The sequence below is a fragment of the Rousettus aegyptiacus genome, unplaced genomic scaffold (assembly GCF_014176215.1).
Source record: "Rousettus aegyptiacus isolate mRouAeg1 unplaced genomic scaffold, mRouAeg1.p scaffold_m13_p_1, whole genome shotgun sequence".
NCBI lineage: Eukaryota > Metazoa > Chordata > Mammalia > Chiroptera > Pteropodidae > Rousettus > Rousettus aegyptiacus.
Window position 1 is genome coordinate 5,501,644 of NW_023416284.1, and position 27,634 is coordinate 5,529,277.

Consider the following 27,634-nt stretch of genomic DNA (forward strand, 5'->3'; position numbering starts at 1 on the left):
CCCGCCTACCTCACGGTCCCGGGCCGGCGGACGCGCGCGGAAGTAGCACTTCCGCCGGACTTAACGCCATTTCCGGCCTCCGGGAGCCAATAAGAGAGGCCGCGGGTGTTCCCCTCGCGGTGTCCCCCTCGCTGGCGTTCCGGCCGTGGGTCGTCTCCGGGAGGGCTCGGACCGCTTGGCCCCGAGGACGTGGTAAGCTCGCTACCCCGGGTCCCTGAGAAACCGGTCTCTAGGGGCGTCAGCCCAGCGCCCCTTTTTGTCGTAGGCCTAGAGGCGTCCAAGATGTTGGGCCTTAGTCAAATATAACTGTCCCCGAGGCAAGGTCATATTCAAGTTTGGGGCAAGGAGTCTTGCCACTTCGTCTTTCGATCTCTCTATTTAAACAGTGACCTCGGTAAATTTGCCTCTAGCCTTCGTAAAGGTGAATTCACCCTGGAGTATATATATATTTTTCTCTCTAGAAGAGGCTCTTGAGCTTGGCAGAGGAGTTGGGAGGAAGAGGAATTCTTTTTTCTCCGAAATCCTTCTCCCCGAAACTATAACATGCTAGATCCCTCTGCCTGGAAGCAGTTTGACACTCAGCGTTTCTTGAGAAGACTACTACTAGCTGTTGGGCAACGCATTAAAAGTTACTCAGAAATTGGGTGGAAACCATTTTCTGGTGTTCCTAGCTCATCTCCTTGAAGAGCCTGGTCCACAAGAAAACCTCAGGGCTTATGGCAAAATTGTTTAAGAAAGAGTCGTCTTTAAAACTAATTCTTTTTTCGGCGGACCAGAATAAACTTCCAACTAAGGCTACCATAGAACTCTACCAGAGTGATTATGACTGTGAGTTCTGTCTGATCGTAGAATTCTTTGCTTATTACCATAAATTGTTTTCCAGAGTTACAATTGGATGTGAAAGCACTGTTCTAGCCCAATGAAGAAAAGACTGTTAACACATAGATTGGAATGGTTCTAATAGCCCACCTTACAGAACGTTTCAGATTTACAGATTATCCATTGTAAAAGTAAGTGCCGGTTATGTTAATGTGTTTATCTCTAATTTCTGATTTGTGAATCTGTGTTGAAGTGTCAACCTTTTGAGTAGTATGAAACCCAATGACAAATAGGGTCAGTGCCAAGCAAAATAAAACTGGAAATACACCTCTTTCACCATTTGAAGAACTTGCTGAATAAACACTTACTCACTTTGTACTTCCCCTAATTTTGATAATGCAGTGGTCTATTCAGGCATCTGTGTTGGGCCTTGAAGCTGGAGGAAAGGCCTCGCCATACATGCATCGTATTTCCCTTCTCTTCTTTCTCGCTGACTTAATCTGATCCAGTGGTTCTGTGCTCAGGGTGTTCTTACATACCTTTGGGTTCTTGTTTAGAATTTCTGGATTATGAAAAAGCACCCCTAGTGCATAAATAAGAGAAATTGATTTGAGTTCCAGTTCTCAAACAAATACAGACTCCAAGCCTTGGGGTGTAGGGAAGGGAGAGAAGAGAAGAAATTGGAAAAAGAGGAATGATAATGTTAGATAGCTAGTCATGGGAGAGAGCATTGGGGAAAAACCTCAGAACTGGGAGTCATAACTGGGAAGCCAGATATAGAAATACCTTGCTGATAGCATAGATATCTCTGGATATTGGTACATATCGGAGATATGGCTGGTTCTAGACCGCCATAATATAGCAAGTATTGCAATAAAGTGAGCCATAATCTTTTTGTTGCTGGAGGGTCTTGCCTTTAATTCACAAAAAACCCAACACCTGTGAAGCACAATAAAGTGAAGCATCAATAAAACGAGGTGCAAGTCTGTAACTACTACTGGCAGCGGAAGGAGTTTCGGACACTTTAACTTGGACTTGGGATGGGAGCCTAGAGAGTGCAAGTTGCTCCAACTGGATACAGAAAATGCTGGGGCACATGAAACTTGAGTGGTTAACAAGACATACCATGAACCAAAGGCTCTCTGAACAGGTAGAGCCCTTTTAAATGTCTGCCACTAGACAGCTTGTAGCATTATAGGTGTTGCGTAATGGTTAAGAACATGAACTTTTAGAGTCAAGGTTGTTAACATGAGCGGTGAGATCTTGAGCAAGGTCATCAACCTCTCAGCTCAGTTGCCTCATCTGTTAAAAAAAAATAAAGGGATAATAATAGTACCTACTTCATTAGAGTGTTGTAAGGATTACAGGAGGGTTTAGCATATTGCTTGGAACGCAGGAAGAATTCAGTGAATGTCACTATCGCCATCATCATTACAGTTAAATAAGCATAATTGGATATAAATGTATTTATAAGGAACGGCCCCATCCAAAGAGAATGAGTGACTGTATTGGCATTCAGTTAGAAGAAGCACGTGAGATAAAATGAGGATTCCATAAGCAGGAACCCTGAAGTTTTCTGCCCTTCCGTCATCGGTTTCCCAGTCCTAGGCAACCATTGCTCTGCTTTCTGTCACAGATTGAATTATCTATTCTAGAATTCCATACAGTTGGAATTATACAGTGTACGCTTCTTTATATTTTGCTCCTTTCACTCGATGAGATTGATTCATGTTATTCGTATCAGTGGTTTGTTCCTATTTATCGCTGGATAGTATTACATTACATGGCTATACGAACTTTGCTCATTCATTCATTTATCTCTTGATTAACATTTGAGTTGTTTCCAGTTTTTGGCTATTATAAAGTCAAATCGTGCAGTTCTTTGTGTGGACATATGTTTTCATATCTCCCCATTATTTTTAAGCTATCTTCTTAATTTATAGCTAAAATCCTTTGTTTATGGCCTCCTTAAGGACTTTCCTCCATCAGTTATTCCCTTTCTTGCAGCTTCTGTGGCTTTCTAATGGTGCTTTTTTTCTCAGCCTACCAACATTCTAATTCTATTCTTCAAAAAAAAAAAAAAAAAATCAAATCAAATACAGTAAACAACCTTCTCTTAACCATGATCTCCCACTGCAGATAGTGTTCAGTGTTTCTGGATTTTACTGTCAGGTTCTAGTCTCTCTGTTTCTGTTTACCTACTAGACCTGTCTGCTTGGATGTCCTGTGAGTACCTCAAATTCAACACCTATAAACCACTAGTCTGTCTTTATGCCTTCCCTCCACAGCTCCCAACCTCTGCTTCCCGATACTCTGTTGACCAGTGATACACCATTTACCCAGTCACTTAAGTCAGAAATGTTCTCCCCTCTCCTTGTCCTTCCCTCCTCACTACCTGACCCACTTGTAAACCCTTACACCATCGCTGCTGTCATTACCCTCTGTCATCTCTCATCTGAGGGATGGAACGCTCCAAAGCAGTACTTTGCAAAGTTTGACAACTTCCAATGTCTCTGTTTCTTCTTCTGGGTCACACTTCTGATGTCAAGTCTCAAAATCTCTTTGCCTGGCCCTAGATCCCCAAATTTTCTCTGAGCATTCCTCCCCCTACCACCTCCTTCCCAAGGTGCGTTCGGGTTTTCCATTACCCGAGAGCATGATCCATTTCAAGATTTTCTTGGTTTGCTTGCTTGGCAGCTTGCATGCATGTTTTGCCTGTGGATGTCTGATTGTTCTATTCACATTTGAGAGAGAGGCCATCCTGTGAATTGCTTTTGCACGTTTGCAAACATTCCATAGTTTATTCAGTGTAACAGCATGAAGTACAAAGTTCACTGCCACCTGTTTAGTCTGCAATTAATACATCAATAACAAACTGCACATCAGGATCAGCAACCAATCTTTCCTGATTCTGCATTTCTAACCAGCTTCTGGGTGATGCCCACACTGCTGGTCCCTTTTATCTTCACTCCCTCCCTCGGTGATTTTATCCAGTCTCGAGGTTTTAAATTCCATCTGTATCAGATGACCCCAAACCTCTAGTCAAGCACTTCACTGAAGTTAGCTCTGTTCTCCACTTGTCTGCTTAACAACACCATTTGAATAGCTGTTAGACACCCTAGATTAACTATCTTAAAAACAGAACTACTGATCTTCCCAAACCTAGTCCATAGCCATCTTTTTCTTCTCAATTAAATGTAACTCTATTCTTTTAGTTGTTTAGACAAAAAATTTGAGTCATCCTTGACTTCTCTTTCTCTCACATCCCATGTTCCATCATCCATCAGCAAATCACATTGGCTCCTCCTTTATTGTATATCTAGAATCTAATGATTTCTCACCATTTCTGTTGCTACTACCCTGGTCCAAGTCAGCATCAACTTTCACCTGGATTATTGGAGTAGCTTCCTGTCTGGTCTCCTTGTTTCCACCCTTATTTCCCCCTACGTTCTGTTCTCAACTTCAACAGCTAGAGAAATCCTTTAAGGAGTTGTCAGACCATGTCACTCCTCTGCTCAAAACTCTGTGGTGGCTCCCTCTTACCTCTCTGCCTACATCTGCTACTACTTCTTCCCTGTTAACTCTGCCTCAGCCATTCTGGTCTCTGCTCCTGGAACATGATGGGCATCTTCTGTCTCAGGGTTTGTGCATTGTTACCTCTTTTAGATCATCTTTCCCTCAGATATCTGCATGGCTCACTCCCTCGCTTCCTTTAATTCTTTGCTCAGATGTTACTCAGCCCTTTCCTGACCACCTTATCTAGAATTCCAGCACTCCTTATGCTCTTCCCCTGCTTTGTTTTTCTCATAGCCCCATTATTTAAAGCACTTTATATATATGTATGTATGTATGTATTTTGATTATTGTTTGTCTCCCAACACTAGAATGTAAGCTCCCTGTGGATAGGGAATTTTGACAGTTTTGTTTACTGCTTCATTCCCAGCATCTACAGCATAGTAATTGCTCAAGAAATGTTTGCTGAACTATGATGAATGAATGAGAATTATTTCTAAAGTGCACTGGTTCATTAAACCCTCTGATACATCCCATTCCCTATAGGATAACATCCAAACTCCCTATCTTGCCTCTGAGGATGGGGAGACCCTAAAAACTCTTTCAATCATTACATGTTAACTTTTTAAGAATCCTAATAAAGTAGAAAAAGTCTTTGTGGAATTTTTTTTACCTTTCCCCAATGAAATGTTTTAACTATGACACATGTCTAATTAGGAATTCCATTAGTACATATCCTTATTTTTAATGTAAGTAGAAAATATATATTGAAGAGTAATGATATATTGATACAACCAAGCTTTTAGATTAAGATGAGCATTTAGAATTTCAATATTCAATTAAATTTAATTAGTAATTAGATTTTTTTCACTTTTAGGATTTAACAACTGCTATAAAGACTAATTTTAAATTCCAGGGCTTTTTAATTTTAAAAGAAAGTAACATGTCAACCATCAACTATTTTTTTTCTTATAGTAAATTTAATGAGTTTAATGCTTGATGTTTTTAGCTTCTCAAATTTCCCTTTACATTCTACCAGAAGGCTGCTCATAGGTACATATACGAACATTTTGCTTATAACTTCAGAGATGCTATAACTCTGAAGCCAAGGCCCCAGATTAAGATTCCCTAAAACAGAGCATCTCCCACAAAATAGTTGTTCATCAAAAGTTTCTTCCCCTCAGAGCAACTATAGGTCATAGAAGAGAATTTCATTTTGAGGGAGTATTGTTGATTGTGACTATCTAAATTATGAGGGAGCTAAAAATAGCAGTGTTATAATTTTCACACAAAACACTGTCAGAATTGTATAATTTATATATGGTAAGATATCAGTGCATAAAATAAATGTTTCTTAATGAAAACTGGTGGAACCAGATTTAGTTTTGGAGGAGATGATAAAACCATAAAAATAAATGAAAAATCAGTTTTATAGGTTAGGAATTAAAATGCTGGTTCACATTACACTTTAAGTTATGCTTGTCAGTTAAGAAGCATTTCATTTTCTGAAGATGTGTTAAGAATGTGGCATCATTTCAAGATACAGAAATACCCAGCAGCCTTGACCTGAAGAAGCAGCTTTTTGCATTTAGAAACAATTAGGTAAAGAATCCAAAACAGTGAAAAAAGGTTGGGTTCTGATTATATTTTGAAGGTGAAGCCATTAGGATTTCTTGATGGGGTGTAGGAAAAAAAGAAAGGCAGAAAAGGTGACTTGAAGTGCTTGGCCTTAGTGACTGGCAGGGTGCAATTGTCGTCAGCTGAGATCCTCGAGTAGATCAGGTTTGGGTGGCTGGGGAGTAAGATAGTGCAGGAAAAAAAAGTAACTTTTGACAAAAATACTATTTTAGGACAAGTGGATATTTATCTGACGTGTTACTATTTGGTTAATGAGGTCTAGGAAATGTAAAATGCTGTTATTTTAAAATAGTTTCTGTTAATTTTAGTAATAGGACTATTTCAGGGCATTTCCTTGTTAGTGTATGAGTTACTCAGGTTTCTGATCCCTAAGTTTTAGCACTATGTCCTGGATATGGAAGGTGCCAGGAAATGCTGGTGTGGTGGGTGGTTAGTGTGTTGGTTACGTAAGTTCCCCTCCGGCAGGTGCCATGTGAGCAGAGCCGCGGAGGGCTGTGCCCCTCACAGATGTGTCGGGAGGTGTTTATACTGAATCTGGTCCTCCTGCCAGTGGACACAGCTCTTTTCCTCTAGAAGTGGCGCTGTCTCCACCCCTAAAGACGCTGAGAGCATCCGTAACTAGGTCCTGCTTAAAATACCGTAGAATCTGTGAATACACAGAAAAAGAAGACAAAATATGTGGGTCAGTTGGCTATTTTCTAGATAACACAAAATTAGCTGTCGTGATGCAGAAGATTGTTGTAACCTACGGAGGAGATTAGGATTAATTTCGCTCTAAAATTTCTCACTGCATGTTTAAAGAGGCAGTGAATTGGCCTTGTTGAAATATACAGTCTGAATCACCGTTCTTTTGAAACTAAACCTTTGTTCATTACTGAGATTTATGTTTTCCTTCTTCCTCACTTATTTCTATAGCAACCATGCAGCTGATACTACTAACTTCATTGAAAGGAAAAAAGAGTTTCAGAAAGTCAAGTAATGATCTTGAAAGTATGTATGTTTGTGCATATTTATGTATTTTGATCGCGAAAATATTTAATAGGACATCCTTCTTTGGGTTAAATCTGGTTGCGATGTCAGTCCTGCGATTTTGGTTGAACTGTTTTATTTTCCTCCATTGTCAGTGCTCACTGGTACTTAAATCAGCACTCTTCCAAATGACTGGTTTCGATGTGCCTCCTGTTGTCATTGCTCTGATGCTCAGCTGACCGTTTCATCTAGGAGTAGCAGGGTCGGGGATGGTCATGCACTTGCCGGCAGCAGTCAGGTGGCAGTGCTGCTGGCACAGGCTCAACCTGGTGAAGAGTGCACTTGGGGCAGGAGACCAGCAGGGCTCACGTGCCAGCTTCAGACTGTTGGCTTAGCATCTGGTCCGGGACAGGTTACACCAGCCAGCCAAATCAAGCCCCGGCCAGAGAACAGCACTGTACGGATAAAGGATGGGATCAATTAAAATGGAGTGGACATAACAGGAGAAGGAGGGCTTTTTCTAGACCATTATAACCCTCTTCTTGCTTGATTACTCCTTAGCATCTGAGTTCTTGTTTTAAGAGGAACCAGGGCTTCCCCTTGTGACGTCTCAGTCCTAGCTGAGCAGGTACTTCCTTTGAAGGACTGATAAGCCTTTGACAAGATAGGTTACTTGGGAAGTTTTCTACTTACCTGTAGAAACCAAGCTGCTCACTGACAGCAGCACAGACAAGTAGTAAAGTTCAGGAGTCGTCTTTTCCTTTATTTGGAAGGAAAAAAAGCCCTGTGAGAAATACTTGTCTTTTCATTGGAACTCATATTTAAAATGCTTTTGCTGCAAAGATTTAAACAAAGGCACCAACTTAGCAAGAGATGGGAGGCTTGCTGCTAACGTGCCAGACCCAGTCCAGCAGTTCTGCTCTTGATTAATATTGTCTTTTTAAAAAAAAAAATTTTTTTTTTAGTCAAGTGGGATCTACCCACAAAAAGAAAAATCTCATGGAATTGTTTTAACTTGCCCTGGTGACATATTTTAACTGCGACATGTGTCTGCCTAGGAATTCTGTCTCTACATATCTCTATTTTTAGTGTAAGTGGAAAATGAATATCAAAGACTGATGGTGTGTTGTGTACAGCCGAGCTTTCAGATTAAGATGAGCGTTTAGAAATTCAGTATTTAAAAACGCACACAGTCAGTTGCCAAAACCGTTAGCACCACGGTGCAGACTCCTTCACCCAAGGATCCCATGCCGAACACGGAAAACATCCTCTTGAGGGCTTGTGGCACCGGTTCCATCCGGGTCAGCAGCACAGTAAAACCTAAACGGACAGCAGGACAGCGTCGTCCAGGTGCAGTCATCTCAGGAGTACGTTCTTGAACGCAAACCTACACAGAAGGGGTTCCGTTGCTTCCCTGCTGCGGGACAGAAATGCTCAAAATGTGGCTAGGCTCAGGTTTTCCTTCACTAGGTCGCGTTCTTATCATTGGCTATGCCGGCGGTCATAACTGGCGATTTTTGGAATAACTCGCCCATTATCTCATTCAAACCTTATAGCAAAAAGCAAAACCGTGGGGCGTTTTCTAAGTGAGGAAAGGGAAGCTCGGAGAGGCTGGGTGGCTCCTGTCGTGCGGAGGGAGTGACGGGCCACCCTCTGACTGCGAAGCCTGTGCTCTTCACCGCTGCACATGCTGCCTCTTGTGGAGCTGGGATTCAGCGGGACTCTTTCTAGAACAGTGCCTAAGACAGTCAGTAACTAGTTTTTAACCTTGTAACAAGCTCCACATTTCAGAGTCTGCCTCTTCTGTATCACTTTTTGACTTTAAGTTGTCAGGTCCCTGTTTTTCTGTCCACATCATGTCCTGCTCAGTAACTGTTTATTGACTGGGTGATTATATCTGCCATTTTTAGATTATGGCTGTAAAATATTTTATAACAGCAACATAAAATATTTGTATTTAACTTAATTTAGTTTCATATTCAAATTGTAGAACTAAGAGAGTAATGAAGGAAGTTTTAAAAATTCCCTTCACCCGAATTTTAAGTGTGACCTTTTTCTTCAGTTTCAGTCTGTGAGTTCCTAAAAACAGGAGGTTCTGTCTTACCCATTTTTGCTCTAGCAAGTAGTAGATGCTTAATAAGCGCCTGACAGAGAGAATGCACACTTACCAATCGTGAAGAAAGTAAAGATGATACTACCAACCAGGTTGGTAAGGAGAGGTCGACTGCAGTATCGAGAAGATCTGGGCCTAAAAATCAATACATTGGGTCAGGCATTAACTTATTACTTATTAGAAGGAATCCACACTGTAACCGTAATACCAGAAGGCACTGCAACTCGAATTTTAATCCTAATTCTGGCACTAGGTTCATTTGGCTCCAGGGAACTCATTTCTCTTAAGAACCTTGGTTCCTTTACCATGACTGCAAATTACTGCTGTAAAACAGTCCACAAGTAATATTAAGAGTTACTAATATTCATAATTAGTGGACAAATGAAGTTCCCCATTTTTCTAATTCATGTTAATGTGATGTTTTGGTGGAAAATATTCTCGTGGCAGTTCTAGCCTCTGGAGTAAGGACATAGGCTTTACTGCGTGCGCACAGACCTGTTGTAGTGGAAGTCGGCAAGTTTGGATGAGGCTGGAATGAGAGTCGAAGTTTCCACTCCTTCTTCCTCACTTAACACGGATTTTCAGTTTTCAGGTTTTTTTTTTTTTTTTTTTTTTTTAGAATATCATTGTTCTTAGAACTGCAGTGTTTTTTATTTTGAATGTATCAGGTTGTATTTGCTTCCTTTGTCCTGCGAGAAAGTCATTAACTGACTGACTTTTTCTGCCAGGACTAATTTCCAACATAGACTGTGAAATAACACATCAAGTCGCGATCTGGTCAAGTGTGCCTGTTGCCCTCTGCTCTGCAGACTTTGTTACTGCTGGGCGGTTGGCACTGGTCTCTGGGGGATACATACATTGAAACATTGGTGCCCTCACTGTCTCCCACTTAGCGGGTTCTTATACGAGAAGGAATAACTGTTGATTAAAAGTTAAACTCGATCTGCCCAAATCCGGCCATTCTCACTGCACTGAGTTGACGTCAGAGAGGTGAAGCAGGTGACTGCCATCAGTAATGGGGCACACACAGTGGGGCAGGTGCAGTTAAACACGTGGTGGGAATCGCAGGAGGCACCCGAACCGCCTCCACGGGTGAGACACGCCGAGCCGCCCGGTGAGGGGCTGGCCGGCGAAAGAACTTACCTTAGCAGAACGTAAAACTGGAGAACCAGAGCGCTGATCCCAAACAAGAACACTGTCACTTGGCTGCATGGGACACGGTTACATTATATATTACTGTTTAGTGATAAAATAGCTTTATGAAACCAAATTCAGGTTCTGTTTCAGAATAATGTTACATTACACCACAGATCAAGTTGTTTTTTTTTTTTCAGAGATGAAGTTTTAAACATAGCAAAGATGAATTGCGATCCATTCCTTTAGGACAAAATTATGTGTAAGAATACGTCAGTAAGAATGTTAATAATAGCTGCCGTTTATTGAGCCCCTACTGTGTAGGGGGCACTGTTGGTCTCTCAGGAGTCTAGAACCTTGGTTCTATTATGACTGTAAATTAATGCAATAAGGCAATCCGCAAGTAATCGTATGAGTTATTAATATTTATAATTAGACAGGTGCGTCAAACATTTTATGTGCATTTTTCTCAATTAAAATGCATAAATCCTATGTGGTAGGGACTATGGTTCCCCATTTTATAAGGAAACCGAAATTCAGATTGTGTCTTGTCCAAGGACAAACACCTAGTAGTAAATAGGAGGGCTGGAATTTGAACCAGGTCTGAGAGTCCTAACCATCCCCCTATGCTGTGACAGCTTTGCCCCTAGCCGTGTGGTTCACACCGAGTATAACTCATAAACGACCTACCACAACTCAGACAACCAAGTGAAGTCTGCTGTTACTGCTCAGAACATTTTTGAAATTCTTTTGAGATTACATGTATATAGTTTCCATGCCTATAAGAAAATCTTCCTTAGTAAAACTAATAGTTCTGTCTCTTTCTTCACCATAAATTCTATTAGTCACCTTGATAATTTATTAATTGCATTTAGCACTGAATGACTTTAGGGTATTTGTAGAAATCAGATTTACCTTCCAAAAACAATTCTTAGAGAAAGTACTCAAAGAAATAGGGAATTTCAAAGTATACATCCAGACTATTTAAAGCAATGACACATTTTTATAACTAGAATACAGTTACATGCTTAAAGTTATTGTTTTGAAAGGAATAGCGTCATTTTAGAGGTATAAGTTCCAGAAGCTGTTAAGTCAGTCACATTAGTTAAGTCAGCCACCATAGATAGCATCCTTAAATGTGATGAGAAAAATCAGACAATTACTATTCTTTTTTAAAAAGTTAGTGTTTTAAAAACTGGCTTAATGTTCACGAAATGTTTCGTTAATGTTTACACATTAATGTTTTTAAAACCTAAGAAGGTCAGTGATTTTAAAATTGTAAGTAGAGTTTGGTTAAACTTCAAGACCGCTTCAGAGAGAAATGAACTTTTTGTCACAGTGGACCGGGGAGGGACACTCACAGCCGGAACCGATGAGATCTCGGCAGCCAGCAGTGCAGGTGATAGGCTGTGTGCGCCAGACAGAAGTGAATCATGGCAACTGGTCCTCGAGCGCCCGGAGCAAGGCCAGGAGGATCCGGAAGGTCCTCTTAGAGCTTCTAAACCACTTCTGCACTGGTCTTCACCTGCTGCGTCCCACTTCCCATGGAGAGGAACAAATCCTTGTTTGTTGCCTTTTTTTTTTTTTTTTTTAAAGGCACCCTGAGCTATGATAGGAGCTCCCTGTAACTTAATTCTTCTGTGGCTTTGCGGGTCAAAAGTCCGGTTGGAGCTCAGGTTGATTATGTTCACAGCGAATTAATAGATCTGAGCTAGATATTTGAGACAGGTCTTGAATGTGACAAGGGAAAGCTGTCTTTAAAAAGCTGAGAGATCAGCTTCCCCCAGCCCCTTCCCCTGGGGAGGACCCCGAAACCCGAGCCCATTCCCAAGGTAAGGGAGGGGCTCCAAGCTCTTCTATTCCATCATCCTTCCCTGCACGGCAGGCAGCTCCCTTGGGGACCATTCCCCCCCCCCCTCCCCCCGCTGTCAGCCTTACTGTTCTTCCCACTCACAGCTCTAGCTCTGTCTCCCTTGGGGAATGGTACCTGAAACCTGAGGTGGGCGGGGCTGGAACTGACTGGGCTCCAGCTGAACCCAATGCCTCCATCATGGTCCGTGAGACCATGGTCAGTAGCTGGCAGGATACCCTGAGTTTCCTGTGTGCCCAGGGCACTGTGGGATGTTGCATTCACCCCACCCCATAATACCATAGGTACTTTGGGAAATGCGGGAGTAGGGGTGAGAAGGCTGGGAATGAGCCCCCAAGAGAATCTGGTATCATCCTTGGGGTGATAATTGAAAAGTAGGACATTTAAATCATTCTTACCAATGAACTCATTTTTTAATGCCATGTGGAGCATCACTGACCTCTCCTTTATTCCCTTTCGACAATTAGTGTCCCTGTGATCCCTGCCACTGTGCTTCGTTTGGGGAAGGCCTCAAATATTTACTGAATGACTTTTTCTTATTTCCATTCTCATGGACTGTACTTAAACTGAGACACTCAGGACTTTGTAATTGGCCATGCTGTCTTGTTTTGCCCCTTGCAGGTCATTTGGTCCTGTCCAGAACGTCCACAGGGACTTTGGGTCCATGCTGAAAGGTCCTCGATATTTGATTTTGTCTAGGGAAACATTGGGTTCATGATTTGTTACAGAATACAAACAGTGAGCCTTGTTCAAATGGTAGGGGCATTATTTTTCATATAATTCCTAAAGAATCTTGGGATTTCATGTTGATTCTTATTCTTCCTCTTCATGAAGTTTGGCAGGGTTACTCTGAAGTCAATGAGCAGTTGCTCCCAAGTGTATATTGATCCGGTTATTGGTTCGATACTCCTATCTGAATAGTTTTGGTGATACAGGTTTGATTCTGTTGGTATCGTGAGGTTGCGGCCGTAGACGAGTGTGACCACCAAGAACCTGAGTGATAACTAGTTCATGGTTTTGCTGTTCGTCTTCAAGGACCTTTGGGTGTCTCCGTGTTGATTAAATAATTCAGAACTGAGTGATTTGAGTTTGAGATGGAAAAGGTTCACTGAGTACCCAGTACAATGGATGAAAAAGACCCCAATTAAGACGCATTAGTGCTGCATTGCAGAGCACTGGGGGTAAAGAGAACATGCTAGAAATCTTCCAAAGAAAAAGCAGGTTGCATAAAAAGGAGCAAGAATCTCAACGGCATCTGACTTTCAAAAACAGTGTTGGGTATGAGAAAACAATGAAGAAATGCATTTATGATTTTAAAAGAAAATAATTTCAGTTTAGAATCCTCAATTAAGCTGTTCATCATGAAGGAAGAATAAAGACATAATCAAGCATTTTATCTTCCATGTATTCTTTATTATGATGCTACTTGAGGACGTGCTCCAAGAAAATTAGGAACTAAAGCATGAAAATCAATGACGTGGTCCTAAGTAATAGAGGATCTAAGGAGAGAGATTGGAAAGATTTCAGAATGACAGCTGCACAAAGGATTAGAGATTTTCAGTCCAGATTAGAGTTCCAAGAGAAAAAGCCTCCAGGAAAAAACAAAACAAAACAAAATAAAAAAACCCACCAGATTTAATAAGAGTTAATAGTATTTAGTTGAACCATTTGAAATTGGTGTTTTCATAGATCAAAAAGGATTGAACTATGGCAACATGATATGCAGCATTAATAATAGCTATTTTCCTGGTACGTTTACTACTTGCCAAAAGCAGTTTTATGTACATGTATTGTCTCACTTAATCCTCACAACAGTCATTAGGTGGGCTCTCTTATTCTCTCTGTCTTAAAACAGAAGAACTGGGACAAAAGCAAGGTTGGGTTAGGGTCAGGTTGCTCAGGGTCATCCAGCACACTCTAAGTGTGCGAGCTGCGATGAGAACCCAGGCAGTCTGGTTTAGAGCACAGCTTCTTAACTGTCATGCTGTACAGGCAGGAGACTGGTTGATACTCTGTGGAATCTGACCACTCCACTGTGATGCTGACAGCCAGGTGACGGTGTGCAAAAACCCACTATGCAGAGCCCTGCCTGCCCACTCAGGACTGCCTGCCAGCTCCTCCTGCAGGAAATTTAAAATGCATCAGTACTGGTAGAGAGAGAAGAGAGGATGATGCCTTGGAGAAACAAGGACAACAAAACCATAAAAAAGAAATACTTAGAGGTCAAAGGCTTTAGAAATTAAGGGTGTAGTAGCAGAAATGAAAAGCTCAACTGGAGGATGAAGTTGAGGGTATCTGGAAATCAGAGCATGAGGTATAAAACGAGAGACGGTAAGAAAATTAGACCAGTCCAGGGGCCTCAGCTCTAAATAACAGGTGTTTCCAAAGAGACCAGAAAAAAATGGCAGAAAATCATGAGTGAAATTATTAATGGGCATTTTTTGGAACCGAAGGTTATGACTTTTGAGATTGAAAGGGTATGCTCAGTGGGTCAGCGCGATGGGTGAAAATAGAGCCACAGTGGATGAAAATAGAGGACATCATTGTAAAATTTCAGAACACTGGGGACAAAGAGATCTTAAAAGCTTCAAGGGAAAAAAGAAATAAGTCACCTTCAAAGGATCCAGAGTTGAAAGTGACTTTGGATTTCTCACTGTTAGCACGGCAGTTTAGAAGCAGTGCCTTCAGAATTCTGGGAGAAGATGATTTTCAACATAGACTAGAGATTATATATATATTATGTATATACATACATACACATACAAACATATATAGGTTTGGAAGAGGACTGTGAGAATGTAAGAGAGTTAATCCTCCTAGATCATAAGGAAGTAAATAGGCACTATTTATATTGGACAAGTTAAGAAATAGCATTGAAAACACATTATATGTAGAATCTGCAAAAGAAATAGCGGAAAAAGTTAAAAGTGGCTGTTTTTAGGGAGCTGGATGGAGGGGCTGGTGAGCGGGATGTGGTTGATGACTTGGTTTTCATTATGGGCCTTTTGTCGCCCTGCGATTTCTAAATCTCTATATAAATGAATTTAATAAAGGTTTTTAATAAAAGTTTTAGATCAGATGTCTTACTCCATTGGGTTTATGGAAAGGTCAAATGGAATAGTTTATATACAAAGGTTTGTAAATTATAAAGTATTCAGTGGAAAGCGATAATATGCTCATGTTGACTTAGAGGCAGTTGCTGTTTTGAAGGTAGGTTGTTGGGGAGTGACATTTGACAAATGATAATGACATCAGTTAACTATTTAGCCACAATAGGGCAGTCACAGAACCTCAGCAGCATACAACAGTAAACGTTCGTTTTTGCTCGTGAATCCAGGGTCAGCTGGTGGGTTTGCTGATCTGAGCCACCAGGCTCGGCCGACCTCCCGTGGGCCTGCTCTCGTGTCTGAGTGAGTCGTGGTTTGGCTGGTCTCAGGTGGCCTCTGCCGCGTAGCCGGTGCTTGGCTGTCCACCAGCAGCAGCACCAGCTCGCTCCCGGGTGTTCTGCCACCCTCCAGCGGGCTGGCCTGGGCTTGTTTTCATGGCAGAGGCAGAAATCCGGAAGAAAGGCCTAGGCTCACAACCGGGACAGTCACATCTGCCACATTGTTTTGGCCCAAGCAGGTCACAAAGAGTGGGAAGGAAGCAGAGCCCCATCTTTATTGTAGGAGCCACACATTCACATTGAAAAGGAAGGATGGAGAAATAGGACCACGTCTGCAATTCTAGCATAATCATCGAAGCCAAATATTTTTATTCATCTGTTTGGAATGAGAACACAGAAGGGCATCAGAAGACCTATGACTGACTCATTTCTTTTTCCTTTGTAGACAACAAGGGAGGTGTCAGTTTTCCGCTTAGATCAGCAACTTCAAATTCTTAGCATGGAAAGTTCAGAGAAGACAGACGTGGTTCTCCTTGCGTGTGGCTCCTTTAATCCTATCACCAACATGCACCTCAGGTTGTTCGAGCTAGCCAAGGACTACATGAACGGAACAGGTGGGAACAGTGACGGGGTTCAGAACACACTATCCCCAAACATGGCACCTTGGCCTACCGGGTATTTTAAGCTGAAGGAGTTAAGAAAATAGGAGAATCAGGAAGGTCCTGTCGCCCTTCACCCCCGAAGCAGGTCAGAAACCTCCCATTGAGAGGTGCCCTCCCTGTACCTGGAGGAGAGGCACATCCTGATGTCCGAAGACAAAGGGATGCCGCGAACAATCCAAACTTACGGGTCTTACTAAGTTTCCCCGAGTTTACGTTCACTTGCCTCACGCTCTGGGCGCTGTCCTATTCCCCCACTGCTGTCCACTCGTCGTCGACCCTGGCACTGAAACGCTCAGGTGTAACTTTCTCGGGGTCTTCATTTCCTTGTGCTGCTTCCACGTCGTGTACACGGCACGTTAAACAAATGCGTATGCTTTTCTCCTGTCGGTCACCCTCGATTTAATTTTCAGACCCAGCCAGGGACCCTAAGAAGGTTGAGGAAAACTCTTCCTTCTCTACATTCCCAAGATTTATTTTGTCTTATTACATAAAGGATCATGCTATATGCTGATAGATAGATGGATAGGTGCTCAAACTCACTAATAATCCTAATAATCAGGGAAGTAAAGTTTTTAATTAGATATATTTTGTTCATCACATGGACAAAAATTTTTAAGCGTAATCACGTCGAGTACCAGGGTTTGGGGACAGATGGGCTCTTATTTACAGTAGGTGGACAATACAAACTAAGGCTTTTTCAAACTAAGTGTGACAGCATCAATCGACTTAAACTCTTGATTCAAATTGGGGGATGGGGAGTTCGTATTTAATGGGGACAGTATCAGTTAGGGAAGGTGAAGAAGTTCTGGAGATGCATGCTGGTGGTTGCACAGCAGTGTGACTGTCCTTAATGCCACAGAACTGTACACTGAGAATGGTAAATGTTATGTCTGTTTTACCACAGTTACGAATGAACGAATAAACCTGAATCGCTGTTTGGAAGGGGGATCTTCGATTATAAAATCACATTGACATTATTTCCTGTGCATAAAATTTAATTTGTTATGCATCATGTCAAATCTAACTCTTTATCCAGGGAAATATAGAGTTATCAAAGGCATAATTTCTCCCGTCGGAGATGCGTACAAGAAGAAAGGACTCATCTCTGCCCATCACCGAGTTATCATGGCGGAACTTGCCACCAAGAATTCCGAATGGGTGGAAGTCGACACGTGGGAAAGTCTTCAGAAGGACTGGGTAGAGACTGCGAAGGTGCTAAGGTATTTACAGTGAAATCCGCTTTGTCAGTTTTCTGGACATGGGTCGGGGGCTTCTTGGCTTTCGGCCATGTTTCAGCGCTGCCTGTGTTTGTGAACATCGAGATTTACAAAACTGTCACGAGGCTTGGAAAGGCTTAGGCCGTGCCGTTCCCGTGTGGGGTTGTTATAAGGTTGCAGAGCAGCAGGGCGTGGGGTTCCTTGGCCTGAGTGTCTTTCACTGTTTTTTGAAATGGTTGCATGCCCGTTATACACTCGGGTAGAGTGTATACGTAGAGAAGCCTGCCTGGCCTGTCCGTGCCCCAGGTGAGAAAGGCGAAGTTGTAAGACGCTGTCATCGCCGTCGGTCCTCTTAGGTGTAACAGAGAGGCAGGTGACGTAAAAAGGAACAGCTGTGATGCGGGATCGTGGACGGACCTGTGTGTGTGCCGCTTCCATGACAGCATATCGGGGTCCCGTGTCGGGGTGCTCATACCTTCGAGACACTTCCAAGGGTTCAGAAACCAGAGCGGGTAGCATCTAGTTATGACTTAATAATATCTTGAGTGTAAAACAACAGGGCTTCCTGGAAAACATTTCTGTCTAACGACTCTTTGTAGGGTTCTGAACCTTCCGGTTCTCGCCGTATTAATTAGGGTTCAACTAGGAAATAGAAACCACTCCGAGCATTTTAAGCAGAAAGGGACTTAGGTGCTCATGCAAAAGTGTTCAAAGGGCAGGAGGAGCGGGAGTTGGGCCTTGTTCAAGGTCATACCTCCTCAACTGCAGTTGGAGTTCAGGAACCTGTTCCTGCCTCTGCTCCCACCACGGCTGCCGTTACACTGTCCCATTCTCCTGAAGTAGGTGCCTGGACAATGGAATATGGAGTCTGGCCACCATGCTCACGCTGTGAAATTACTCGTCTGGCTTCCCTGCAGAAAGATGGCCTCTGCCCGCCTCCTTCCTTCCAAATCTCTCCCAAGCGAATCTCATCAGCAGAATCTCAGTCACATCCAGAATCGGCTGCGAGGACCTCTGGGAAATGCGTTTAGGGTGGAATTGGACGCTGAGCCAGCAAACCACCTCTGGCACAGCGACTGACTTTTCAGGCTTGGCAGGGAGAGTCGCCCATCAGCCACCCGCTCCTACATCCCCGCCTTACCCAACCCTCTCTGCCTTCTTAGTAGCCTGACCGTCCATTACATTTGCAACTCAGCTATTCAAGAGGAAGGGATTTAGGGCCACAAAGAACCCATAGTCGGCTCCCACAAGGGAAGCTCATGTTATCCAAATAACTTTGTACAGTTGTTAACAGTGGACATCCTGCTGCCAGCCCAGAATAAAGCTCTATGCAGGTCCTTCCCATGGTCCCTTCCTTTAGGCCTCAGGCACTTGCCCTCCTTTAGAGCCTTATCCTTGGCACTGTGGTTCACCATTACTCGGTCAGGCCACACCCTTCAGCGGTCAGGTGTGTGGGCTCTGGAACCAGACTGCTGAGCTTCAAATCCTGGTTGCTTCTCATACGCTAAACGACCTTGGGCAAAAGGTCAGTGTCCTCTCTCTGTGAGGATAATAAACAATGCTGATGTGATGGTGGCAATAATACCGTTTCTTTGCAGTACCCAAAATATTTACTCAGTCAAGCTGTTACTGAATGCCTCCTGCGTTGCAGGGACTCTGCGACACTTTCTTTCCACTTCGTGAGTAATAATATTTATGACACGGGGTATGGAGAACATTCAATCACATCATCCATGCTAAGGGTTTAGTATATATATATATATAGTTCTTGGTCCATAAATAACCTTAACTCTTATTATGACACAGACATGTGAAGCGTAGAATAGTTGACAGCTACCATTTGTTGTGCTCCCAGGGTTCTCCTTGCTCTCCATTCCCGATAGCCAGGACCCAGGACAACAGTTACTGGTCAGCATCCCTTCTGACTGGCTGGATATCGTGTGTACCTGTGATTAAATGTTTTTAATGTCACCCCACCTTTAACGTTGGATCAGAGGCTTTGGGACATCTCCAGAGGGGACAATATTTTAGTTGAGTGTTGTGAGAAAGAGGAATGTACTCTTGCTTTGTCGTTTTATAGACACCATCAGGAGAAACTGGGGGCTCGTGTCTGTGATCACCAGCAGGACTCACCAGGGCTAGAAAGGCCTGGACGGAAGAGGAAGTGGACTGAACAGAGTCAAGAATTTAATCAGAAGAAATTTCCAGAGCCCAAAACAAAAGGTCTGTGTGTTTTACCTAGACTCACGGATTAGAGGTGATAAGATTCTAGAGATGCTGAGCAAGCCCCAGTGTGGGTGCCTGGACAATGCCCCTTGTAAGTTTTATGATAGGAGGGAGGTGGAGCAAAAGGCATCCTGAGCTTATTTCTCCTCCAGGAGTCCTCAACTTCTGAGGTGTCCTACATCTCTTTTGAGAATCCGAATCTGATAAAAACCTTGAACCTTCTTTCCAGAAAAGCACACACACACACATTCATCTTGGAGTGGAGAGTTATTAGAAAAGCAAAGCTCTGAGCGATGTTTTCTTTCTCTTCCCAGATGGGCCAAAGATAAAGTTGCTGTGTGGGGCAGATATACTGGAGTCCTTCGGTGTTCCCAACCTGTGGAAGAGTGAAGACATCACCAAAATCGTGGGCGACTACGGGCTCATATGTGTCACGCGGGCTGGGAACGACGCTCAGAAATTCATCTATGAGTCCGACGTGCTGTGGAAACACCAGAACAACATTCACCTGGTGAACGAATGGATCACCAACGACATCTCATCCACGAAAATCCGGCGAGCCCTCCGAAGGGGACAGAGCATTCGCTACTTGGTACCAGATCTCGTCCGGGAATACATAGAAAAGCATAATTTGTATAACTCTGAGACTGAAGAGAGGAATGTCGGCGTCATCCTGGCTCCTTTGCAGAGAAACACTGCGAACGCTAACTCATGAGAAAGTCTACAGCGTGAAATTTTGGAATTCCTTTTCAGAAATTTGAAATCATCTGCGTCTTAGTAACTGAGGAAAGGAATTGTGATCCTGTTTCATACACTAAAGCTTAAAAGTTTGGTAAAAATCAATAGTAAATTTAAATCAGGCTAATTTTTTTCTTTTTATAAGAAGTCACTAATAGGAATGTGTTCAGTATTATGGGTTTTTTAAGAATGTACAAATCCCTTTAGTTTTAAAACACGAGATTAGCAGCACTAAAACCAGAAGAATATTTAGTCAACCTAACTACAAAGGACATCCCAGCTTTACCACATAAGAGAAGCAAAGTATGAAAAGCCAGAGTCCATTTACAATCCTAACTTTGTTATGAAGGGAATGAACATTTTATGCACGCCTGCTCCTGGGCAGTCTTCCCTCAGCCTGGCCAAAGAAGTGCTTCTTAAAATGGTGATCTAGCAAAAGGCACCCCTGATGGGTCATCTCCAGCTGTGCAGAGGACAGGGTGTGAGTGTGCCTGGCAGAAGCTTTAGGCCGATGGTTCGTTCTCTCCAGCACACATCAGAATGGCCGATTAAGCTCTGCTGGGACACACCTGCCTAGAGGGCCATGTTTGGAGGTAGGGAGTGGGCACCGCGCCCCCGAATGTTCAGGAGGGTGCACAGGTGTTTCCGATGCCCGCCGGCGGTAGAGAGCCTCTGCTCATGTGTTTTGCACGTTCACTTAGCACAGCCCCACCGTGGCTCTCAGGCTGTAGGCCCCGCTTCAGAGATGACGTCACACTACCTGGAACAGACTGGACCACAGCGAATGAGGGGTCAAGAATTTTATCAAGTGTCAGTGCTCTAAGCCTTTATTGATAGCTTCATAATCAAAAGACAAATGGAAACGCCCACAAACATGAGGAATGCCTCGTGGGGTCAGCCCAGCGGGTCCAGATCAGACTTCCGGGGGCTGGTGGAAGCCATGACCTCAGTCTAAAACTTGAGTTTCTGAAGCGCCCCGCTGTGTCTGTCCCAGCCCACTGCGAATGTGCCGCTCGCGAGTTACGCAGAAAAGGGGTCAATTTTCTTATACTTTTTCTCTTCTTATCCTTTTACATGGATTTTAACCAAAGCAGAATCCTCAAATAATAATCAAAGTCAGAGCTTTCTGTTAAAAACACAGGCTTGTTATATGATTTGATACAGATTAAAATTTTGTGTGAGTTTTACCAACTGGTAAAGCAAAAAGGCCAGAAATAGCTTTTAAAGAATAGTTTTATGGTCCATGAAAATCATTCTGTGCTAGAAACAGGACTAAAGTTAAATTTCTAATGCAAATAGAATCATTTACCTTTTTGCAGCTTTTATACCTATACCGCTCAAGATGAACAATTTATAGCAATTGTGTAGTCAGATCCGAATGCACAGTATAAAAAGGGAGAGTTACAGAAAGACGGCAAATGTAAGTTCGAAGCTCTCCATACGTGTTAAAGCCAGCAGGCCAGATTCTTGAAGACAGGAAGGGGTGCAGAGCCTGGCAGCCAGTTTTTTCTTGTGTCTGCTGAGGTGAATGAAAGGTTAGAATCTCGGATCACAGAGAATGAAGGTCATTCTTCCCCTTCAGCCTTGTGTAGTTTAAGAGTTGAGGCACTACTGAAAAGTGACAATCTAGAAACGGACAAAACTCTCAAAATTTAGCCTTGACTGTCTACGGCCATGCCACCCTGAACAAAGCCTATCCCATCCGATCTCAGAAGCTAGGCAGGGTTGGGCCTGGATCCATCTGATCTCAGAAGCTAAGCAGGGGTGGGCCTGGTTAGTACTTGGATGGGAGACCACCTAGGAAGACGAGGTGCTTGCCGTAGGCCTAAAAAAATGAGGGATTGTGAGTGACAAGGTCCTTGCAAGCTGTGAGGTCAACCAAGGGTTGTCTTGCCAAAAAAAAAAAAAAAAATTGATTTCTTCTCCTGGACACTTAGTCCATCTGAAGTATTCTGTGAACCACAGAAAGTTTCCAGTGCTGGAAACTTCTCTTATATTTCCTACCTAGAATTCCCCATCTCCTGCTCAGCTATGAGTATATTGACCTCAGGCCACTGGGTAAGCATGTGGGGGGCGCCTGGAGGTCTGGTACTGGCCCATGACCCTTTGTGGTGCTGTTTATGGATCAACAGCTTTGTGCATTGATTGAATGAGCTGCTTGGCTTATCATCCCAACCCCAAGGGGGCTGCTAAGGCCACAATAGATATTAGCACAGCTCTAGGTGCTGTCGAGGGCAGGAGTTCCTCTTTGGATAATGGAAATTAGAACAACAACTTCACAGGGGAATAAACATAACCGTTGTGGCCTCCATACCGTGCCTTTCTCATGATCTCTCTTGTTCGGTGCTGGTGTTTTCATGTGTGGTACTGCTGTGCCCCTTGCACTGTGAGTTAAACGCAGCAAGCAAACCTGCAGTAGAAGTTCCTTTTCCCGCAGCTGCGTCAGCTCCGTTCAGTTGAATGTACGGCACGAGGAGAGATTTTTTGCCGTCGTTTAGCTTTTTAGTGGGAACAGACCTTTTAGATAAGAGGAATGGGTTCTTCTTGGCGATCAAGATGTGGAGACTGAACCACAGGGATGATTTGGGCTTGTCTCCTTGCATCAAAGGCTGCTCGACCCCACCCCCGGGTAGAAGGAACATCCCCCAAGGTCAGTGTCCCCGGGCCTGCGAGTGAGGGCTACTCTCTTCTGACCCAACCTGAGTCGCCTCTCAGGGAGCCGTGAAGTCACTATATTATGAAATAGAATCCTTTAACACCTATTTCTGGATGTCTTGGGTGGTCCAGTCCTCCACCATTCTCATCATTGTTCCCAAATGCAAATGTTCGTAACATACCACGTGCACCGCAGCATGCACCCCAAAATGAAGGGGCGTGAACAGCGACCGCCTGCGAAACGTGCCCGGTCTGCTTGTGGTGCTGTTGAACCTCAGCACGCCGGCACTTACTGAGCACTTCCGGTGTGCCAGGTGTGTGCTAACAGGTGCCTGGTGTCGTAACAAAACGGCACAATTAGGTGACTGGTGTAAATGGCAAGACAGGCCCGAATGCGTAGTTTGTCTTCAGAGCCTGTACTCCCAGGCTTTCTACACCCTTGTAGCATTGTCTTTTCAAAGAATCTTTTCACCAAATCTTGAAGTTTTCACCCACCCTAAGTGGATGAGTACAAACAAACAAAACTTTCAGCAATATGACAGTCCGATGTGTTCAGTCCACACAGAAGGACTAAGTTGAACTTGCCCAATGATGGTTCTTTGGAACTAGAGCAGCGAACGCCCGAGGGAGGAGGCGACTGAGCCACAGTTCACTGTCGCCCAGCAAATGAGGAAAAGGCAGCCAGATGTCCACACTGGCACTGCGATGCCAGCCGAGAGGGAGCCGGCAAAGCTTCTGCCGGGGAGATGGGTTTCCAGTGGCGGGCGTGCCGGTCAGCTGATTGCGGAGACTGTCACTTGACTCTCGGGGTCCCTTTCTGTAAATAATGCGATGCTCTCCGAGGCCCCTTCCAGCTCTGCAATGTTACTGGCCTGATGGAGCGTTGGCTCTCACACTGCCCCTCACCGCTCTGAGCTGCCAGCTGTCCCTTCCCTTCTGCGTGACCAGGAAAGATTTCTTGGAACGCTCATTATGCAAAGTGCCAAGGGGAGCACACAGTAGGAGACAGCCTCTGCTGCCAGGTCGCCTTCAGTTAGATGGCACGAAAAAATGCTGCATCTCAAGCATCGGCAAGGGACTCTCCAGAACCACCCCTGAAGGCTTCCTGAAGATGAGCATCCTCGGGCCTTGCGGGACAGGTGTCCGGGATGGAGGGTGGTACAGGCAAGCTCCTCGCTTAAGCTGAGATAAATTTTTCCAAACCAGTGGTTGATGTGACAAAAATTTACATTTTAAGACATTAAGGGTAATAGCGAACACAGTCGAAATTAGTAATAATAGCATCATGAACCCCCGCGTAGCCATCACCCAGCTTCAAGCGTGACATTCTGCTAGCCTTGCTTCATCTACACCCTCCCTCGTTTTTGTTTTGTTGGGGTCTTTTAAAAGCAATTCCGGATGTGTAATTTCATCCATAAATACGTCAGAGTGAGGAAGGCTTGAGTCTAATCTGTACTTTAAAACCATTGTACTGAAGACTAGCAGGAGGATCTGAGATGCAAAGGACAGTGAAGGAAGGAAGGAGGGTTATTTTTCCCAGAGTTTATTTTTTTTTTTTGAGGTATAATTGACATATATTAGTTTTAGGTATACAACATAATGAGTTGTCATTTGTAATCGCATAATAGTCACAATAGGTCTAGTTAATATCAGTCACCATAGTTAAAAAATGTGTGTGTGTGTGTGTGTGTGTGTGTGTGAGAGAGAGAGAGATGAAAAAAAGGGGTGCTTTTGTTGTTGTTTTTAAATCATTTGGCCCTGTTCAGTCTGCTTCAGGGTCTCAGGAAAAACAACTTTGTTGGAAATCGGTGAGAAAGAGTAAGATCCTCGGATTTTGGTGGCCGTGCTGGCATTTCTTTCTCTGTGACGCAGTACAGAAGGGCGAGGTGAGGGCCCAAGCGGTCTTTGTCTGTCCCAGCACAATCTTACCTTCTTCAAGGTAGATTCTTGGGGGCCAAAGTTTCTCTTGATTAATAGGCTTTAAAATAGTGCTGCTGAAAGCTGTGTCACCAAAGTAGAAGACCCGAGTCTCCAGCCACACTCTTGTTGAAAGAATGGTACTCGTAAAGTACTAAGTATTTTGTTTACCATTTGTTAAGTATCCTCACCAAATAAAGCCTGCTCAGAGCCGAACCATAATTAGCTTGTCTTGTGCCCTCAGGTGAGCTGGAAAAAGCAAATAGGTTGCTTAAGGGAACAGGAGTACCTTGATTTTATTGTCTGTATCTGGATGCTTTACACTGCAAGTAGCAGGAAGCTCAATCCCAAGGGGTTTAAACGGTCAGGACAGAGGGCAGTGCCGCAGGATTCAGGGTTCACGGTGCGGTGAATCAGCAGTGTTGTCAAGCACCCAGGTTCTTGCCATCTCTCTGCTCTGCTGGTCACAGTGTCCTAAATCTAGTGCCCCTTGAGCTGTAGGATGGGTACCAGTAGCAAGGCTTCCTTGTTCATGTTCAGAAGTGGAGAAAGGGTGGCTCCCCAAGGCTCTTTGTTAAAATCAAGTGTCTTTTCCAGCAGTCCTAGCACAATTCTCATATCTCATTGGCTGATTCAAATTCATTTAAGCCTGCTTGTTCCTAAAACCAATCACTGGTAGAGGAGATAGGATTTCTGTGATTGACTTAGCCTGGAATGGGACCAAGCTCCTTAAGGTACTGCTTCCTTGCCTTACGGAGGGAAGGTACAGATGGTGTGAGGCTCACTACAGTCCACACAATTCTTTGCCGGGCTGGTATCCGACTCCATCAAGTGACAGAAGAGTGGCTCTACTACAGGCGCCCCTCATCAGTCCCCTCCATCGCTGTGTGGGAAGAGCAGTGTTTGCACACAGGTTTAGGACCTCGTTTTGGCCATATTTTTATGGTTTGCTTTGCTCATATCAAATGGAGTAAAAGAAAAGGCCCCCAAGTGGGTCGAATCTCTCCCCGCTTTCCTTTCCATAGATAACTTTTGGTCCTTGTCTAGAAGACAGATCTTCAGATTGTGTAGAAAATTATTCTTTATCCCATAGGCAAGTCCAATCTATGTCCACTTCAACTGAAATCTGACATTATTCCTACAAGGCGGCCCTTGCCCAAGCTGGCCCAAAGCCATACCAACCAGCAGAGGTGCTAAAATCATAATGTTTGTGATTTTCATTTTCAGGCCAATGTTTAGAACAATAAAATTTTAAGGCTAGGAAGTGAGTTCTCCATATCCTTTTTCCTAGTCATCCAGAATTTAAATAGGCGTCCTGCTCCAGAAATCTGGTCAGAGTTCAGAGTTTTGTGCCCGTTCAGTGACAAGATATAGCCGCTTCCAGGATTTGAAAACAGCCTGTCAATAGGCCATCATAGGAATCAATGTTTCACAGTTGCGAGAATCAACAGCCTCATTCTGGGTCAGGCAAGGCCACTCTGGTCTCTCAAGAAAAATGGCATTTCTCTTTTAGAAAAGGTTGTAGCCATTCAGCCAACAAACATTAATTGAGCACTCGCCAAGCACTGCGCTCAGCCCTGGGGACGCTGTAGAGGTGAATGAGATGAGTATGGGTTCTGCCCTTGAAATTTTAATAAAAAAGGTAGTCAACAAACCACAAAAAAAACGATTATGGATTATGATAATTACGAGGCTAGTAAGCAGAGATGGGTTGCAGAGTAAATGTATACTAGAAATTTATCAAAGGCTGTTCTGAAAAGGTGACTCAGAGAGTTTTGAAGAGATTCAAGTATTTCTAACTTCCAAACCAACTGAAAAATATGATTGAAAAAAAGCAACAAATGGAGAACCAAAATATCACCTTTATTACTGGTAAAGTCTAGGTTAGAAGTTGCATCTTCATGTGAGGGTCAAAGGAGGGGTAAGCACCTGTGGCAGGCTGTGTTTTCCAAGGTGGCTGTAAGATCTCCCATCCCACATGCTCTTCTTACAATGCGACATTGAGCGATAAGGCCCATGTCCCCTCCCTTTGAATCTGGGTAGGCCTATGATTCCGGTGGAAGTGATGTTACATGTCTCTGAGACTAGGTCATGAAAGATGATAACAGTGTCTTCCCAGTTCTCTTGCGACATTCTCTCTTAGGACCCAGCCACCCATGCTGTGAGGGAGCCCAAGCAGCCCGTGGAGAGGCCCACGTGGAAGAGAACCTGGCCCCCAGCCCGCAGGCCTGGCTGGGCTCCCAGCTAACAGATTGCCAGCATCAATTTGCCAGCCATGAGGCTGAGCCGTTTTGGAAGTGACTTTTCCAGCCCTCCAAACTGGAGTCAAGTTACCCCAGCTGATGCTGCGTGGAGCTGAGATGAGCCATCCCCTGTGAACCCTGCTCAAACTGCAGGTTCATGAGCAAGTTAAACATTTTTGTTATTTTAAAACCATTACATTGGGGGGAGGGGAGACAATAGTAACTTATACACTAATTCCCCTAGTTTAGACTTTGGAGCAGCCCACCAGAGGGAAAGTTTGGGTCTGTGAAACAGACACATGCTCAAGTCCATGTCAAAAGGAGAGAAGAAAAAATTGAGATACCCTGTTTAGAATCATTGATAGATTAACTCTGCCTAGTTAATAAAAATGATTCGATGGCAAACAACCTCCTTCCAGATTTAGCTGTGAAAATTCCGCACCCTGGGTTCTCCTTTAGTCTTAGGGGCATCCGGATGGGTCCTCAGCCGGGTAAGTCATCCCACCTCCATGAGGAGGAAGTAAGAGTTTGGAAG

General features: G+C 43.7%; 1 protein-coding gene across 3 annotated transcripts; it reads left to right on the forward strand.

Moving 5' to 3' along the window:
* The first annotated feature begins 34 nt into the window (after positions 1-34).
* Positions 35-21,515, forward strand: NMNAT1 (nicotinamide nucleotide adenylyltransferase 1). Of its 3 annotated transcripts, XM_036228448.1 has the most exons (7): positions 35-192; positions 884-1,010; positions 6,886-6,960; positions 15,887-16,055; positions 17,140-17,323; positions 19,401-19,543; positions 19,861-21,515. In XM_036228448.1, the coding sequence occupies exons 3-7, from the start codon at positions 6,949-6,951 to the stop codon at positions 20,259-20,261; spliced, it is 909 nt and encodes a 302-aa protein (XP_036084341.1). In that variant the 5' UTR covers positions 35-192; positions 884-1,010; positions 6,886-6,948; the 3' UTR covers positions 20,262-21,515. The 3 variants fall into 3 exon arrangements, with proteins under 3 accessions (XP_036084341.1, XP_016019081.1, XP_016019082.1); XM_016163595.2 differs by lacking the exon at positions 6,886-6,960; XM_016163596.2 differs by lacking the exons at positions 884-1,010; positions 6,886-6,960 and having other exon boundaries at positions 67-192.
* Positions 21,516-27,634: the final 6,119 nt, after the last annotated feature.